This window comes from Carassius carassius, chromosome 29 (assembly GCF_963082965.1).
Source record: "Carassius carassius chromosome 29, fCarCar2.1, whole genome shotgun sequence".
NCBI lineage: Eukaryota > Metazoa > Chordata > Actinopteri > Cypriniformes > Cyprinidae > Carassius > Carassius carassius.
In genome coordinates this window covers 2,836,337-2,856,461 of record NC_081783.1, presented here as the reverse complement: position 1 = coordinate 2,856,461, position 20,125 = coordinate 2,836,337, and the positions used below count along the sequence as shown (strand labels likewise).

Sequence of the window (20,125 nt, the reverse complement as noted above, 5' to 3'; positions counted from 1 at the left end):
ATAATTATTATTCTATATTGATGTGTGCATGCCCAGTATCCCTTCTTGCCTTAACCACTATCAATACTGCAAATGTATGATGCACGGCTCACACAGAAGTCACTTTCAGAGCAAGATCAATGCATTGGGAAATCTTTTGTCCTCACAAAATTCCTGATAGTTGGTTGCGTCTGTGAAAAGATGCAGTGGTAAATGTTGCTTAATTTTGCAAACTGGTGTTTATTTTTGTATTATTTTCAAAGGTGCTATATATTTTTTATTTTATTTTGCTGGACTAAAGCATACAAATACCCTTTATTTAGGAAACATATTAATTCCACATACTTGTTTCTCTGAAAACAATGCAACAGACAGTTATTCTACTTCTCGTCCCATATCGGAATGTCTGTTTTTGTTTTGGTCTGTGTGACTCCGCCCACTTCTAATTTATCCAACAGTATTTCCACACCCTGGGTTGCAAGCACAACTTATTTCATTCAAGGAAACCTAACAAAATATTTTTCATAAACATTTGTGTTATAGTGGTTGAAAGTCTCTTTGACATCCTGATAGCAGTCAAATGTTATTAAAATCTGTGGAAGCCTCAGGACCATAAAATGTTTGTCCAATCATTACAATGCATCCGAATGCAATAATAGGATGTCTTACCTGCCTCCTTTTTTTTCTTTTTTTGCATCATAAAAATACATCGTACAAGGAGCCTTGTGTATTAATTTTGAGTTCAACTATGTGCTTTTTTATTTCTTAAACAAGGGTAGTTGCTGACTTGAATTTTATAACTCACCAAGGACCACGCTTTGAGCTAAAAAAAAAAAAAATACTACTTGAGGGTGAGTAAATTAACAACTTATCTTCATTTTTGGGTGAACCTTTTAACTGCCACCGGTGTCGCTAAAAACATCATAACTATCCAACTTTTTCCTCAACACGGAAGTAAGCCTATTGGTGAGACTTCCGTTTCACTAGCCGCTACAGGAAAATAACGAGGAGAATAACAACGTGCAGTAAACAGTAAAACCGTTTTCAGTACAAACCAGTATGTTCTTAATTAAGATAACAGATTAAAATAATATGATAGTACACATCAATTGTCAATATCAAGCAGCAAAACTTAACTGTTTTGTACAGCTAAAAATAGCTGGACGCAAATGAGACCGGAAACTTTACCCATATAATTTACAAATAGCAGCACCCATTTTTACATCAGGAAAAAGGTGGATAACTGTTTTTGCATATATTGTATTATTATTATTATTTAGCCTAATAATTCATGGTTATTTTTTATATTAGTTTATTAATTTTCCCCCTTCATTTCGATCTCTTTTACGTTCTGAACTACTGTAAATGCTCGACATGATTATGAAAATTGTGCTGACTGGAATGCAGTTTAAATTTAATATATTTCATTTTATTTCGGCTAATTAATAGACCATAATTATAAATATTATAATGTTACGTTGAGGAGTTAATCATTCAGGTAGTTGTAAATGAAAACACAACACGCTCATTTATCTTCACACATGTACATAAATACAATCATAAAGTCAAAACTTTAATTGTCAGGGTATTTGCTTTATATTGTCAGTTTATTTGCAAAATATATGCTAGCATAAGGAAAAGCCATACTCAAATTGAAAGGGAAAATAAGCATATATAACAATAAATATAAAAAATATAGGCCTAATAAGTTAATGTAATTTAATAAATTAAACGTTTAACGTTAAAAAAAAATTTTACTTTTACATTTTGATAATCCCGGCTTGCTATGGTCATGGTTTGTTTATGTATTAAACTCATAATAAGGATATAAGGATGTTGTTACCTCGATAAATTGATCTAGTGGTCATGACATAATATGAAGTGACCACAAATTAATATCTCGTGACCACGAGTTATGTTATTATGACCGTTTCACCTTCCGGGCACCGTACTATCAGACTTCAATACTGCACACACTTAAGTACATACACTAGACTGGACTGAGTACATAACTAAGCAAACATAACTAAGTGCATAATAGTGTAAAGTATGTCATAATGAAACACATGTCTGGCTCATTCACAGAATAAATCATCTAAATATACTGTACATGCTTAAAATCTGCTTGGTCAAAATTTGACGTTAATGCAAATTTAATGCAAATCTGTAATAAGATCATATTCCCTTTCATCTTGGCAATGCATGACTGACTGCTGCCCTCCAGTGACAGCTCATAGACTTGACAGTCACAACACAGCAGTCGAATTCTCTTAATACTTTAGAAATACATAAATACCTTGTTCACAAACCACAGTCGTGCATAATCCACGGATGAATGTAATAGTTACACAGTTGTGGATCATGAAGTGTGAAGACATCGAATGTAGTGACAGCAGTTACTCCAGGCGACTAAAACAATCCTTTACTGCATAGTATTACTTTTAGATCAGTATATATCCAAATTAAAAAGAAACTAGGTCATTGTGAGAATGAAAATATGTGATAACTGAGCTGGTAATGTTGGCAGTGTTTTGTTAATTCGTTTTCATGTCACAATGATCAGTATTGTAAACAGGAACACTCTACAGTCAAGCTTTATGACCCAATAATGAAAAAAAGAACCTTAATAACCTTAAATAAAACATTCTTCCAAAGTACAGTTCTGTTGAACCGCTGATGCAAATGACCCAGTCAGAAAACAACAGGATAAATAGTATACTTGACATGAGCCTGTGCTATCTTGGGATTTACCCAGGATTTGAACAGTGCAATTTGACCAAAAAGACACCAAGCCGGTGCTGCATCTAGAGAGAGATATCATGACCAAAGAAAGACTCTGTGTGTCCAACATGGACGATTGCACACCAAACTGCATCATAACAAACAGCATTATCCATTTGAATTAGGAGTTACATTTAGCACATTAACTGGAGACTTTTTTATATAAATCTTACTAATCCCAAACTTTTGAATGAATACATCCTGAAATTTTTTTTTAAAGGTATACCTGTGCTGCCGTCAAAGCCCCCCACAGCGTACAGCAGGTCCCCCAGCACAGCGGTGCTCTTGCATGCTGGGAACAAAGCTCCACTGGTCCTTCAGCCCATCATACACATTCACCGTCTACACATGCAGGGAGCCGTTAAATCCCCCCCACCGCGTACACATATACACTTACACATATACACCACACCAACATGACACCAACGGATCAAAATTCAGTCTGCGATTGTCATTCGTATCTTTCAGCGAGCCACGGTTCTGTGATCAGCAGTAAATCTCTCTTGTGTCAGTCATAACCTTTGCTTTAGCACTAAAACCAGATCCTGAATCGGTGAAAAGTAAGATGTACTTAAGAGGACTCCCAAGTAATTGATCCTAAAACGGCTGTGTAGTATGACCCTCGGGATGCCCCGTACCTGGGGCTGTAGAAATGTATCTGTGGGTAGTCATGGAAACAGTTCAGTAAATATGCCAGCAGGCTAAAGACATGCCGTTGTCTGTGTTCATTCATTTATGTACAAATTACGACATGGTGTCAGAAGTGTTTAATGTTAAAACCAACTCAGCCTTCGACATGAAAGTATAGTCGACAGTATAAGAGACTTTTCAAGGAAATCACCGCTATTTGGAGTTAAATCAACCCGCCAGCTCAAGTAACGTTAAGATGTCCAGAGAAGAGAGAGAACGCGCGGGACCATCCTCTGCAGCTTACACCGCTGGAGATGCATTTCGCATTAGCCCTCCGGAGAAGTTTGACTGCAGAGACATCCAAAATTGGCCCAAATGGATTAGACGTTTCGAAAGGTACAGAGTAGCGTCGGGTTTGGATAAAAAGGATGAGGCATTCCAGGTGAACACATTGATATATTCCATGGGAGATGAAGCAGAGGACATCTTACATGCGTCGGCGATAGAAGAAATAGACAAGGTAATCTACGAGAAAGTAAAAGACTGTTTTGATAAACATTTCATTGGAGAACACAACGTCATTTTCGAGAGGGCCAGGTTTAACATGCGAAAACAAGAGCCGGGGGAAACGGCTGAATGCTTTGTTACTGCAGTTCACAAATTGGCGGAATACTGCAAGTTCGGGACTCTCAAAGATGAACTGATACGTGATCGCATAGTAGTGGGCATAAGAGACATTAGACTTTCCGAAAAGCTACAGTTAGATTCAAATCTGACTCTGTCTAAAGCTACGAACTTAGTAAGACAAAGTGAAACTGTAAAACAGCAGCAAGTGGTGCTGCGCGGCGCGGGAAATCACGCACACACCGGGCCCAGTGATGAAATGCACGCGCTTTCGCCGGCTCGAAGGAAAGAGTGGAATTCCGAACGAAAAACAAAATACAATGCTACTGGAACATCAGGGATGTGCCATAAATGTGGGAGAGTGCCATTTCATAGCTGGAAGGATTGCCCGGCCAAGGAGGCTGAATGCAGGAAATGTCACAGAAGAGGACACTTTGCTGCTGTCTGCAAATCCAAGCAGCCTGTGCATGAGATGGCAGATGAGGAGGAGCAACTCTACCAGGACAGTCTTTTCCTGGGTGAGGTGAAGGCAGATGGTGCTGGTTGGTACTCAGACATCAAAATAAATGGGGAAGTTGTTTCTTTTAAATTAGACACAGGAGCAGCAGTGACCGCAATACCCACAAAATTATATAAGTGTAGTAGAGATGGTCCTCTAATGCACACCTCAAAACGACTGTATGGCCCAAATAACAAGATACTGCCTGTGGTAGGACAGATACAGAGTAGACTAGAAAGTAAAGCTAAAAAGGCCACTCAGTCTGTATTTGTCATTGATAACCTAGCCAGGCCACTGCTGGGCTTACCAGCACTTACAGAACTGCACCTCATTGAGCGATTGGATGCAGTTGACGAACAGGGTGAGAACGCAGATTCAGGGGAGGTCTTCAAAAAGAGGTTTCCAAAGGTGTTCAGTGGATTAGGGAGACTTGAAGGTGATTACCAAATCCGCCTGAATGAGGACGCCATCCCTTATGCTCTGACCACTCCTCGCCGCGTACCAATCCCCTTAACTGACAAAGTCAAAGAAGAGCTGCAAAGGATGGAGGAGATGGGGGTCATCTCAAAGATAGAGAAACCCACTGATTGGTGTGCAGGAATAGTAGTGGTCCCAAAATCCAATGGTAAAATAAGAATCTGCGTCGACCTGACCAAACTCAATGAGGGAGTGTGCAGAGAAAGACACATATTACCCTCAGTGGACCAATCATTAGCTCAGCTGAATGGCGCACTGGTGTTCACAAAACTGGATGCACGTTGTGGGTTTTGGCAGATACCCTTAGCACAGGAGAGCAGGGAGCTCACAACATTTATCACCCCCTTTGGCCGATTTTGTTTTAATGTTCTGCCTTTCGGAATTAACTCAGGGCCAGAACACTTCCAGAGACGCATGTCCCAGCTCTTAGAGGGGCTAAGTGGAGTGATATGCCATGCAGATGATATCCTCATATGTGGAGAGAATAGGGCCCAACACGATGAACGTCTCACAGCTGTTTTGACACGTCTCCAGGAGGCGGGTCTAACACTAAATGAAAAGTGCACCTTTGCACAGCCCGAAGTCCTGTTTGTGGGGCATAAAATCAGGGCGGGAGCCATTGAACCTGACCCCGGGAAAATCAAAGCTATCACCAATATGCCCATCCCACAGAATACAGCAGATGTTAGGCGTTTTTTGGGGATGGTTACATACATAGCAAAGTTTATCCCTCAGTTTGCAGATACCACCAAACCACTCAGAGATTTGCTGTCGAAGAACAATGAGTGGTCTTGGGGCCACATGCAACAGACATCATTCGAAAACCTCAAAAAGGAGCTGGCATCACAGAGAGTGTTGGCTCAGTACAGACCACAAGCAAAAACAAAAGTGTCTGCAGACGCATCATCCTTTGGCCTGGGGGCTGTCCTTATGCAGAGACAAGATAACATGGAGTGGCGCCCGATCGCTTATATCTCTCGAAGCCTTTCTGAAACGGAGCAACGTTATGCCCAGGTTGAAAAGGAGGCATTGGCCGTCACCTGGGCATGTGAAAGGTTAAGTTCATACCTCATAGGCCTACCATTCACGATAGAGACAGACCATAAACCACTACTGGCCTTGTTGGGGACAAAAGCGCTGGATGACTTACCTCCCAGAGTTCAGCGATTCCGTCTCAGACTGCTGAGGTTCACGTACAAGATAATTTACGTGCCAGGGAAGGCTCTCATCACAGCAGATGCACTCTCCAGGGCCCCGGTGAGACGGCCACTGACTGAAGAAGAGGCACAACTGGAAGGGGAAGTGCAGGTCTTCATTAATATGATACGCGAAACCTTACCTGCATCCCAGTCTAAACTTCAACAGATAGCTGAGCACCAACAGCGGGATTCTATCTGTAGCCAGCTGAGGTCACAGTGTAAGAGAGGGTGGCCACGGCAAGAAGAGCTGTCCCAGCAACTGAAACCCTATTGGGTACACCACAGTGAGCTACACATGAATGGTGACCTTCTGATGAAAGGGCAACGGATTGTTATACCAGAGACATTACAGAAGGAAATGCTGGCCAGACTACATGAGGGACATATGGGGACAACCAAATGCAGGCTGAGGGCCCATCAGTCAGTGTGGTGGCTGGGACTGGGTGCTCAGATCACAAGAATGGTGGCCCAATGTGAGGTGTGTGCTAAAAACCAAACACTTCACCCAGAACCAATGATACCCTCAGAGCTGCCACAGCGGCCCTGGCTAAAAGTTGGAGCTGATATGTTTTATTGGGAAAATGACTCTTACTTATTGTTGGTAGATTACTATTCTCGATACATTGAAGTAATTAAAACCCCAATAACCACATCAGCAGGAGTTATCAATGGCTTTAAATCAATTTTTGCTAGACATGGGGTTCCTGAAGTACTAATAACTGACAATGGCCCTCAGTTTTCTTCGGGCACTTTCTCAACATTTGCCATGGACTATGATTTCAGACATGTGACCAGCAGCCCATACTTTGCACAGAGCAATGGAGAGGCAGAGAGGGCGGTGAAGACTGTCAAGGGCCTAATGAAGAAAAATGCTGCTGACCCATACAGGGCTCTGTTGGCCTACAGAGTCACACCGCTGCATCACGGACCATCGCCAGCAGAACTCCTGATGGGCAGGAGACTGCGCTCACCGTTGCCAGTCTCACCTGTTCAACTCAAACCTAAATGGCCAAACAAGAAGGCCTTTGCAGACAAGGACAAACAACTGAAACACACACAGACAGTTGACTTTAATCACAGACACAAAGCTACTGTGAGACCAGAGCTAAAAGCAGGTCAGCGAGTCTGGATCACAAATACAAAAGAATCGGCCACAGTGATAAAAAAAGCAGACACTCCCCGCTCATATGTAGTGGAAACGGACTCAGAAGAGGTGAGGAGAAACAAAGCACACCTCAGACCCCTCCCAGAGATACAAGCCCCACCAGCGGTGGAGGATGCGGAACAGGCAGCAGGGCCAGAAGAAGGGGAAGGGGAGGGGGGGAGGATACAGAGGGCCCACCCAAGGAGAGAGGTGAAAGCCCCAGAGTGGCTTAAAGACTTTGTAACATAGTATTCAGCACCTAGAATTAAGCATAATAGACAGTGTTATGTTTATGTTTAATCTGTCGGATATCTTTGGTTCAAGTTTAATAGTTCCAACAGACTAGGTGACCTACAGTTAAGGCAGTTCGGCCAGTGTGAACATTTATTTAAGGTTTTATCCTATTTTGGGAGAAAGGGAGATGTAGTATGACCCTCGGGATGCCCCGTACCTGGGGCTGTAGAAATGTATCTGTGGGTAGTCATGGAAACAGTTCAGTAAATATGCCAGCAGGCTAAAGACATGCCGTTGTCTGTGTTCATTCATTTATGTACAAATTACGACAGGCTGTTGCTGGCAAACTGACTCGTAAATAAACGTAAATATTTCACAATGATTTCCCTTTAATTTAATTGTCCTTTTTATCATGCACAAGTTGGGCAAGAAGTAACAGCTGTCAATTATTTATAATAACTGTCACAATTATTTAGAACCAAGAGAAAACATTACCGTCTACAGCCGCGAGAGGGCGCTCTATGCTGCTCAGTGTAGACTACAGGAGCACTGAGCAGCATAGATCGCCATCTCGTGGCTGGAGACGGTAATGTTTTCTCTTGGTTAATTTCTCTCGGTTCATGTCAAATTAATTTTGATAAATAAGTCGCACCTGACTATAAGTCGCAGGACCAGCCAAACTATGAAAAAAAGTGCGACTTATAGTCCAGAAAATACGGTACACAATGTCTTACAATCAGCCATGATTGCTCTAGCAGTCTTAATTAAAAGGCTGGAAGTCATTTCACTCTTCATCCATATTTTTTTGCTATTTTTAACATGGAAGCGTGTTGCACTTTTCCTCATTCCCAGTTATACAGGTAAGCAGTCTAGATACATACAGTGTTAAACAGAGCATCCTCAAGCTAACTTGTGAGTTAAAGTTTGAATCAGACTTGGTGAATCACTCAGAAAACTAGTGATAATAAAGGACTAGTAAGTACACCCAAACTTGACTAGTACTGTAAGTTTGTGTAATATAGCGAATATATTAATACCTCTAGTCTGCAGGTAAAAGATGGTACTTCATCGCCTCGATGAAGAAGTTATTACAAGTGTTGTTTTTTTTATTAAGGGCTCCTCCTCAAAAAAAAAACGAATCTCTTCATATAAACAAACTAAGACTTTGTCTGTGCTCCTTTCATTTAAAACTAGAGGCAACCTCTGCACTTTAAAGAGATAGTTCTCCCAAAAATAAAAATCCTTTCGTTAATTACTCATTCCGAACCCGACATGGTTACCACAAAGCAGCGCTGCACTTATGAAACGAAAATAGCATCTAATGCTGCATCCCAATGCCCTTTAAAGTATACTTTTGAGTCTGTAGCAGAATAGTAGGTAATCTTTTGGACATAACTGCGTCTTTAATGGACATTCTGTTGCTTAGTTATGTGTATATCCTGTCACCATTTAAACTGCGATATCATCAATTGTCTTTTCAAAGACTATTTCGTTTAATTTCCTACCGTATTTGAAAGAAATGAAGAGACACGTTGCCAGTCTCGGCTCAATCATGCAGAGAACTCTCTTTTTATGTTTGTATAATGCATTTAAGAGTTAAATACCAAACGTATCATTTTTAAAGTTCACAGTGGTGCTGCAGATGAATTATACTACGGATAACATTAAATAAATACTTTTCCAACAGGTTAGATATTGACTATTTATCACTCAAACCTCTTCTCTACCTGTCCATCAGTCTCACATATCCGCCATGTTTGTAGTTTTTAACACTTTTTATGCATGTTTGTAGTTCTAATCGAATCCTCGTCCACAGCAATCGCGAGTAAATTTTCTGTGCAGGACTGTGATATGAAGAGTTTACAAAGTAACACATCTGTAGCATTAGTGTGTATAAACATAGACATCTATTGGTACAATGTGTCACATGTCTAAATATGCATTATCATTTTTAAAGGCCTCTGTTTTCACAGTCCACACTACAATGTTTTCAAGTTTATTCGCTTTCAAGAGCATTTTTAAAAAGCTAAGTCTTAGTGGGGATGGAAAGCTAAAATGGAGAGACAAAGATGCGTTTTCATACCAAAATGTATTAGTGTGGACAAAGCCTAAACTTTTCTGAAAACAGTCAAGAGATACATTCATATAAACCCAAGCGTATCACGATTCCTTTAACATCTCAACCAACTTGAATAGTCACATTTGTATCTATTTGGGGATGCATCATTACATCGAGAGAGCTCTCTTTGAAATTGTGCGCCGTCATACCTGAACCAGCTTATCTCTGGATAGCAGGGGCAGTCGAACATGTTGCATGAGCATGTGCTCCAGACGTGCCTCTTTATCTTGCTTTATCCAGGCGATCATGGCTTCAAACACCTGGGGGTGTTACAGACGAGAACAAAGTCTATTATATATATTGCATGAATGCAGCTCACATCCACAGCAGACCAGGCAACTATCCTCTACTGTCTGTGTGTCACTGCTCAGATGACACTGAAGCATCTGACGGATGACATCTGCCATCAAGTGTATGTGTGAGCGCAGACTGGAGACAGCAAGCAAGCAGACAGCAGCTAATGCAGTTAGACAGACAGATGGCCACATGTAAAAACCAACCATCAACCGTCTGCAGTCTACAAATCCCGCAAAGCTGAGCTGAAAACAGGCTCGGTGATGTGATGAGAAACCGAGAAGCGTAATGTTTTTTTCCTGTGATCAAAGCTGTATTTTCAGCATCATTACTTCAGTCTTCAGTGTCACATGATCTTCAGAAATCAGTCTAAGATGCTGATTTGCTGTTTCTAGAAACATTTCTGATTATTATCAGTGTTTAAAACAGTTGTGCTGCTTAACCTTTTTTTTTTTTTTTTTGCATTCTTGATTAATACAAATATACATTTCTTCAACAACAACAACAACAAACAAAAAAACAACAAACCTTTGACAGCGGTGTACAAACTAGTTAGAGACAGCTCTGTCTATAATTTTTATCTCTTTTATCAGTGATGATTTTAGTAAGGAAACTAAAATGAATGATATTTCACTTAAAATATTATTATTGCTCATCGTTTTAAATAAAACATTACTTTAAGAGCTATTGTCACCACCTCAACTGTTATACCAAATTAATTTTATGAATTAATTTTATAATGATGAATTAGGAACATAAATGAATATGTTCTGGGAAGTCGTGGCCTAATGGTTAGAGAGTCGGACTCCCAATCGAAGGGTTGTGAGTTCGAGTCCCAGGTCCGGCAGGAATTGTGGGTGGGGGGAGTGCATGTACAGTTCTCTCTCCACCTTCAATACCACGACTTAGGTGCCCTTGAGCAAGGCATCGAACCCCCAACTGCTCCCCGGGCGCTGCAGCATAAATGGCTGCCCACTGCTCCGGGTGTGTGCTCACAGTGTGTGTTCACTGCTCTGTGTGTGTGCACTTCGGATGGGTTAAATGCAGAGCACAAATTCTGAGTATGGGTCACCATACTTGGCTGAATGTCACTTCACTTTAATTAAACCCAGCATAAGCTACTTAGCATACAAGTAAAGATTAATATAGAAAAGTCCGACACAGAGAAAGGGAATTATGTGTGTACTTCTAACATGTTTGGTTAGTAAAATAAATGTTGTAAATTTAAATCAGATGTTCTTTCGTGTCTGGATTGGATGTATTCTTGAGTCTATAAGGTTACAATAATATGAAATGAGTTTGGCTAGAAGAACATGTTGGTTTCGTATATACTACTAGGTACCTGTACTATATTGACTGGGTTACATAGAATTGCATTGCTAAAAAGAGACTAAAATACAATTTGAATTGACTAAAACCTCTACCTCTGAGCACCAGATCTCCACAAGAGGAACGCAAACAGCCTTTACACAAAGAGCGAGTCATTAGTGTTGTTTGAAACAGTACAGTCTTCAAAAGTGCATTACCTGAACATTATCCTCAGACACTTCGATCTCAGCGGTGTAAATATAATCCACCAGCTTCGAGAGCGTCTGTCCATCAACATCCCTGATCTCCACATGATGAGCCTTGCTTTCACTCATGTCACATGGACTCATCAAGCACAGCCCAGAATCAGACACAAGGAAGAATTAACATTGTTTCTTTTCTCTTCTCTTTATTTATTTAATGTATCACTCATGCTGCTGCAAATAACTTGCAAATGATTAGATGGTCTATCCTCAATTCTGTCATTCACTAGCCCTCATGTTGTGTCAAACCTGTTTTATTTTCTGTGGAGCATAGAAGATACGATTCGGGTGTAACGATTCACTCGTTTTCTAAATGCATCGATTACTAACCCTGACGATGCATATGCATCGATCTTGAAACATGATTTTTGAATCGTGAATGAATCGCTGATTTCTGAGTAATTGATTTAAAATGCTAAGAATCGAATGAATCGCGATTTTTTATTTATTTATTTATTTTTTGCGATTCAATGCTTTCAAAATATATACACAATATATATACTTTAGCAAACAGACATCTGGCGCGTTTTCTTTCAGAATCATCATTCGCTGATGGAGAGGAAAAGTTAAATAGCTACTATAGCCTTTTATTTTGTGAAAATGAGATTAAGTTTTCACACTGAAAGAGAAGTGATCTCGCTCTCATAGATGTGTCAGGCTTTATCTGCAGCTAAACTGAATAAAAGCGTTAAAAAAACGTAAAACACACACACAATAAATAGATCAAATTTATGAATGATGCAGCGCTAATTGACATATCATTTATTACAGTACAGAAACTATAAATTATATTTTCCACCTTATTCTGTGCAGAAAATGTGTATGCCATGTCATGCCAAAGCATCATTAAACTAACATCTAACAATGGACAAAAGGTTGTTGTTGTTTTTAACCTATGGTTCTCTAACCATAAAGTCTGCTGTAATTTGCCCCCTGCATTTAAAGAATTTAGAGGAAGCATTTAAATAATCCTGTGAATGCACTTAATGCATCTTTTGAACATAGACTTGAAAGTGCATGATCCAAACCATGACTGAAAACATTTTGTAACATGATTTTGATGTACCATTTTCATGATAATGCAATGTTTGTTTTTAAAATGGGTTTCAAAGGATGAATTTTAAGTTTTCAAGTGATGATTTCTGATGATTTTTAAAATGCAATAGAGAAAAAGGCAAAAGGTCAGAACTCCTGTTATGATGTAGGTTTTAGAGGTGCACTCTTGCCATAAATTAATCTATTACTTTTCCTACATAATTTTTAACAAGATTGGTAAAATACATATTTAGGAGTCTTAGAGCTTTCCAACAATATATAGTTTGTCATGATTAGATTAGGATTTCATTGTAATATAGTGAAGTAAACGTAGGCAGTTAACAGGTTAAAGAAAGGAGAATCGAATCTCTATAATCGAATCGAAAACCTATGAATCGTGAATCGAATCGAAGCCTAACCAAAGATTCACAGCCCTATAGTTGCATTAAGCAAATCGCATTAAATCAATATGCATGTATTACCCGAATAACAAGGTGCTGAATAAATTCATCGGTTTACAAACCTTCTCAAGTCATTCATGAGCCGGAAGGCTTTCCTCGTGTGTGTGTGTGTGTGTGTGTGTGTGTGAAGCTGTGCAGTCCTGGGTCTTTAACATCTTCCTGCAAGTCCAAACTAGTCAGAGGTCAAGAGACTCTGCAACTAAAATGTGTTGCTGTTTAATTAAAACGTGTTAAATGCTTTAGCCGTAACACTCTAAACACTAAATAACTTCTACTAGTTTAACATGACAGTTCTGCATAATTAATTTGAATGAAAAAGTCCGTTTATAAATCACATCAGTGGATCGATTGCTGGAAGCGATTAGCACGAGATTGTTTTGAATGTCTCCCGCAAAGCTAATACAGCATTATTTCACATAACGAATCAAATGACAGCTTTATTTATTATTGGTCATGTCGGTTTCCTCTTTACCAGCATTTTAGTTAACTGCATCTTTAAAGCCCCCTCACAGCACACACTTAACCGTCACAGACAGTCCATGGTTCGAACAGATTGCGCTAGGCTAAAGTTGGCTTGCTAACGTTACATTATTTTATGTCTCGGGCATTGTTTGCGTTCGTTTAAAGCCTCTAGTCGAGTGCTGAACGACTTCAGTAGGCCGTTTCGTGCTCTTTCTCTTATGAGGTGGCCGAGGTTGTTGTTTTCTTGACTGGTTAGCAGCTCGAGGCTATCGCTCGACTCCCTCTCCAAGAGTCTTAACAGCGCTCCATCATCAGCGCGTCGCCAAGAGAACACGATCACAATAACAAGCTTCTGTAACCCTTATCAGCTATATTAAACGTTAATCATTTATTGTGTTAACTTTACTCAACGTTTATCCTTTTTTCATCCTGTGTAACACCACTTGATGCATTCAAACATTAATAACAGACTCAAGTTATCCAGTCATTTTTTTTATTGAATTCTTCAATCATTCAATGTTATGTTTATTCATGTCCATGTGCAATTTGCCATTGCGCATTTTATTTAACTTCGGTCAAGGGAACCGAATGCAGTCGCCCTCCACGTACCAGATCTGTAAAAACAAGTCAAGACACAAATATAATAGTTTGAGTAGTCTTAACCCAGAGAATAAAAAAAAATCACCTTAGATTTAGTAAAGGCAACAGTGTTATTCGGCTTTACGTTTGGGTGGTACCCATACTTTAGATCCAAAATGCAACAGCAGACATATTCGCTAAATATTTCAAACAAAGAGAAACATTACTCCAAGAGGGAAATTGTACTGGGAGAAAAGCCAAGTAAATTTTGTATATTTAACAAGGTTAAGGAGATTAATTACACTATAAAATCCTTCCTAAAATGTATCCCGTTAATTCGTCTATTTCAAAACATTCTGATGCTGATGAGTCTTGCTCATTTTGTGGAGGAAACAGCTGCCCATTTGTTTTTTGATTGTTGTATTACCAACAAATTAAGGGTTGATTTAAAGCACCTATGTTTCTAACCTTACAGGTGTGACCCATACCTTTATCCTCAAAGACGTAATTTTTTATCATGAAGCTCCAAAGCTATTATCTGATGAATAAGTTGTTAGTTTCTTATATTGAATGCAAACATTTTCATTCATAAGCAAAAATGGCTTAAATCTCCTTTGTCTTTCCCCCTTTTTCCAAAAATAACAAAAAGAGCCCCAAATGTTTGATGGATTATGACAACTTTTCTAAAATTATACTTTTTTGTATAAATAACATAACTTGACATACACAAATCCAGAACATTTGTTTTCTGTTCTTATTTCTGTGATTGTTCTTTGTAGGAATATATTCAGGTCTTGTTTCCCTGCTCTTGTTTCTACAAGTTTTATCATAACAAAACCGAACAGAAGACACATTTTCCAGCAACCATTATGCTTGACAACCATGGTAGTATTAAAAGAATGCAATTAGGGTTGCAGGACTATGACAAGAATCATAATTGTCAATTCTTCCCTTGAAATAGTAATTGCGATTATTTACGATTATAGCGATTTATATTAAATCATGTTTAGAATAGCCATATACCAATTTTTGAAACAAATGCACTTACAAAATAAGTTAAAAAACTAACTGAAAAACTATTATTGCTTTTCTATAGTATTATATTAAGCCTCGTGTCAACTATACATTGGATCCGTTTATTCTTTAAATAAAAAGTCAAATTAAGCACTGTATTATAATATTAAATTAACACAATAGAAAAACCCATAAGATAACCTGTAGAAAGAAACAAAAACACATCTTAAGCACCTAGAATACCGTAAGTGGACTTTGAACAATTGTCACTTAAATCCTATATGTAATTATATATTTTGATTTCAAATCACTAAAATGCAAGAGATTTAATGTCAGGGCTTAACGTACAAAATCTTACCACGGACATCTTGGCTCTCCAAGGTCCACGGGAATCTGGCATATTCATATGCAAACTCTGCTAGAACGCTAAGACGGAGAAAAGGAAATACTGTAAATATAATTGGGATGACTTTCAGTAAAACACTGATTTAAAAACCAAACTCACTGGAGTTTTCTTTATCTTTCAGACCAACTGGATTCACAGCCGCAGCAGAGGTTCATCAAGCGGCCGCGTTTGGAAGTGAGATTTTATTTAATTCCTTCCATTGTGTTCTCTCTGTGGAAAAAGAAAACAGATGCAGATTCATGTAAGCGTCAAGTCAACTAGCAGTTTCCTTAGACATATCTAGCTACACAACCTCTTCAGATTTACACACTGTGCCTTTAAGAAGGGTCTATTTAGGAGGTGTGCTTTTAAAATGACAGCACTTTTGAAAAGGCCAATGCCAGGAGGTTGTACAGTTGCATTTCAACTAGTCTCACTCGATTATCAACACAACCCACTGCCCTCTTAGAAATGTAGGACAAAACACGAGCAAAACACCGAGATGAGGAGGGGAGGGGGATTGATAAGATGTAAGGTAAATAACTGAAAGCACAAACCTTGCTTAATTAATGCTGATCTCCTTTGCATTTGATGCCATTAATATCTGGAACTAATGCACCAAGTAAACAGGAACTATAAGCTTCGTTCTCCGGATTGACCTTAAACTGGAAATCGGCTAAAATATTTGATTAAGACATAACTACATAGACCACAATCACCACATTGAACTACAGAGCATGTTCTAATTTCCACTTTTCCTCCATGTTACATGGTCACCGCCAGTTAACGCCATTCACTACTAGATTTTAGGAAATAAAGTTGCATGCACGCTTTATGTTAACGACCCACAAATACCTGATTTGGTTTTCCAGGTGGATCCAAAGTATGTTAAAGACACACCCGATGTGATGTCTGGTGTATAAAGCATTTCTACAAACCTGGTGCGTTTATCCTATGGATTTTCAGCTGGGTTTCTACATCTCTGGAGTAGCCCTGGAGAATCCAATGAAGTAGTAGTGGACACAGCTAAGGTATAGATCCGTCTTATCTGATCACTAAAAGTATTGGAACAAAGCTCTAAACATATTTGGAGAATAAAGACAACATATGGTTGGGAAAATATCGACATCCCCACATGTCTGGTGCAAAAAAAATGTCATTAATATGGAGCACTAGAGCCAATGCCTGATATTGGCAAAGAATGGCCTCCAGTTTTAGTCTTACCTAGATGGAAAGACAAAAATCGCAGCACGAGCCTTATATGCCACCCAATAAATCTCAGCTGGCCATAAACCATAATGGTTACGGAATAATGACTTTTATTAACAGAAATACATACAGTTCAGTTGTATCTGGAATAAACAATATTCAATAGGTTATTCCGTTGAAGCAGTAATACAATAAGACAAGAGCATTTAAGTCCTTTACTAAGTGATTAAACGCTAGAAAAACAACTCAAATCGGTCTTCAGAGACCTGACGAAAGAAAGGGTTTGTGTAACACCAATTACAATATTTTCATAATGTGCTAGAACTATTTAACAAATGACACTAATTGGGAGGAGACACGTTAATCACTATATTAATGGATGTTGAGGGATGTTTTAGCGAGCCTGAACATTTGAGGCTGAAACTAGTACTTTAATAAGCTACGATTTTGAGACGCCAAAGAAATTTTGGTTTATTCCAAACACGTTTATGTTAGGACGAACAGCTTCTAGTTGCCATTGAGCCTAATTAAAAGAAAGGTTCAATCTTTCATTGGTTGGCGGCCGATTCTGCAGCAAACGGAGTTCAACAACAGTGCAGTTTTTCAGTTGCGTTGAGTTTTCTGGAGTATTTATCCCATTCATTTTTTAAAAAGTAATGAGTTATAATTCCCTTAATCAACTATGCGTTTGATTTAAAGCCAAAAACAAACAAAAAACTGGGTACACAATGAAAAAAGTACTGCAATCCCAAGAATCATTACAAATTACAGATTAAACTATTGATTTAAAGACGTTGCGTGTGTATACAGAAACAAAATTATAAGTTTATTGCAAAATAAGGAAATAATAATGCGGTTAGGGTTATCATGCGGCATGTTACATAGGAGTGGGTGGGCACTAACATTTTTTTTTGAAGAATCATGGTTCATTTCAACATATTTGCTAAAGGAGTAAAAAACAAAAAAAATGCCCAGTGGCGGCTTCAACAAATTCATATAACATAAATTAACCTCATTGCTCACAGGTCTGGTCTTATGAAGAAAACGAATTTGATTTTTACTTCAGATACTGATGCACTCAACAGATCATGTGATATGCAAATCATGCCTGCTGCCAGCCAATGAATTTTTGAATCTCTACAGGGCTTCACTGCGATTGGCTCTCAATTAAAACCAGATTTAATTGTTCGGCTGCGAAACGATTAATGCATACAAAATAAATGTTCGTTTTCAAACGGTGTGTGTGCACGGTGTATATTTATTATGGATGTTTAAATACACAATCATGTATACATTAAAAATATATATGTATATATTTATACTTCCACTAAATCTTTGATGTATACATGTGTGTATTCACATATGCATAAACATACACAGTACACGAAGTAAACAAACAGATTTCGAATGCGATTAATCGTTTCGCGACCCTATACATGTATTGAAAAGAAAACAGACAATAAAAATACAATACATATACTAAAAGGAGGGGAACGCATGCATACACTAATTAACAAGCAAAAATACTACTCTTAACTTAACCCCAAAGCACAAAAAAAACGTGAGTAACAGTTTCGCAAACAAGTAGCCTGCCCCGGACACCACTGGCCAGTCTTATAATAAGCAAAAGATCCAGAGTAGTAGTCCTATGTCTTGTTTGGGGGAAAAAAAACTTCCTAGTACTTCAGGGAAGAGAGCAAAATGATGTGTAGTAGTAGCTGAGATGTGGAGTAAAGTCGAATAGGTGAGCCCTAACTATGATCTGCTGGACTGGATAATGATAATGGAGCTTGAGTGTTTCAGTCAATGCCATGCCACATTAAAGTGACTCAACTTAGCTGAAGATAATGTGTGGTCGAAACTGTGATGTGGGCTGGGGAAGGACCTAATATACGCTCCTAATACGAGCCTCCGTAACCCCCCCTGCCGTAACCACCACCACCTCCACCTCCTCGGGAGTAAGGAGCGCTGCTTCTGCCCGAGTAATTACCTTTCATTGGGCCATAGCCAGAGGACTGCTGGCCATAGCCGCTGCCAAAGTCATTGTAGCCGTTACCACCGCCGTAGCCCTCCATTTGGTCCCCGTAGCCTCCCCCATACCCGCCTCCGTAGCCTCCGCCGTAGCCGTCATTGCCTCCATACCCGCCGCCGCTGCTGTAGTTCCCGTACCCGCCGCCGCGCGCGCCGTAGCCGTTCTGGGGCCTGCCCATCCCCCTCCCGCCGCGGCCACCACGACTCCCAGCGGCCTGCATCTCCTGCTTGGTTAGGGCTTTCTTCACTTCCACTTTATGCCCGTTAATAACGTGGTACTTGAGCACCACTGCTTTATCGGCCGAGTCGTTGTCCTCGAAATACACGAAGCCGAAGCCGCGCTTCTTTCCGGTCTCTTTGTCCGTGATAACCTCCGCCTTCTCCACCGCGCCGAACTGGGAAAAGCAGTCGAGGAGGTGATCCTCCTCGATGTCGTCTTTAAGCCCGCCGATGAATATCTTCTTCACCTTCGCGAGGGCCTCGGGTTTGCCTGCGTCTTCCCGGGCCACGGCCCGCTTCAGCTCGACGGTGTTACCGTCAAGAACGTGCGGTCGGGCCGCCATGGCCGAGTCCGCCTCCTCGGGGCTCGAGTACGTCACGAAACCGAAACAACGCGAGCGCTTCAGCTGCTGGTTCTGCACGACCACGCAGTCCGTGAGCGCTCCGTATTGCTCAAAATGATTTCGCAGGCCGTCGTCGGTGGTCTGGACGTTGAGGCCGCCGACAAACAGCTTGCACAGTTGATTTTCCATCTGAGTCATCTTCTTCGCAACTAGGGTTGATGTGAAATGGCGGTGAAATATAAATGGCGGTTGCGATTGTAAGGACGGATGATGTCATGTAAACGTAACCACGCCCACCGCTGTGTGAGGGCAACGGGTGCAGTGTTGCCAAGTCCGCGGTTTTCCCGCTATTTTACGTTTAAAAAAATCTATAGTATTTTTTTAGTAAATAAACACTGTAGCGTTTCTGAACCTATAGTAAAGTAGTACTTTAATTTATTGTGGTAATTTTATAGTTGCTGTGGTAATTTAACCACTATAGCCTTGTAATATAAACAAATTACTTTACCCTATTCTGTATTAACTAGGGTATATTACACTGCAATACACTACACTAGTTCATAGTAGTAAAAACTAGTATACTACAGTATCTATTACAGTTTATCAGTTCACTACAGTTAATACTACAGTATGCTGTAGCATTCATTAACAATGTGTTGTAAATACTATAATATATATAGTATAATACATTTTACTATAGTATGGTAAAGTAAACTATAGTATTTACCATAAATTACTATAGTATTTTTTCATGTTGGTGTTGCCACGGTTTGACTTTGTGATCAGTGCCAAATACCTGCGAATGTAGAACATGTTCTTGATTCTGGCATGCAGG

At 39.6% G+C, this 20,125-nt stretch overlaps 1 protein-coding gene and 1 long non-coding RNA gene across 2 annotated transcripts in view; one reads left to right on the top strand and one right to left on the bottom strand.

Moving 5' to 3' along the window:
* Window positions 1-20,125, top strand: part of LOC132110061 (uncharacterized) — a 141,701-nt gene that overhangs the window by 96,716 nt on the left and 24,860 nt on the right. The window lies entirely within an intron of this gene.
* LOC132109411 (heterogeneous nuclear ribonucleoprotein A0-like) lies at window positions 13,986-19,546 on the bottom strand. Its single transcript, XM_059515454.1, has 4 exons — window positions 18,687-19,546; window positions 15,608-15,718; window positions 15,461-15,528; window positions 13,986-14,123 (listed from the first exon to the last, which is right to left on the bottom strand). The coding sequence occupies exons 1-2, from the start codon at window positions 19,486-19,488 to the stop codon at window positions 15,663-15,665; spliced, it is 858 nt and encodes a 285-aa protein (XP_059371437.1). The 5' UTR covers window positions 19,489-19,546; the 3' UTR covers window positions 13,986-14,123; window positions 15,461-15,528; window positions 15,608-15,662.

Coding starts and splice junctions, on each gene's coding strand:
- LOC132109411 (XM_059515454.1), bottom strand. CDS start 19,488: ATGACTCAGATGGAAAATCAACTGTGCAAGCTGTTTGTCGGCGGCCTC. Junction 15,719..18,686: donor TGGCTATGGCCCAATGAAAG/GTAATTACTCGG, acceptor CTTTTTCCACAG/AGAGAACACAATGGAAGGAA.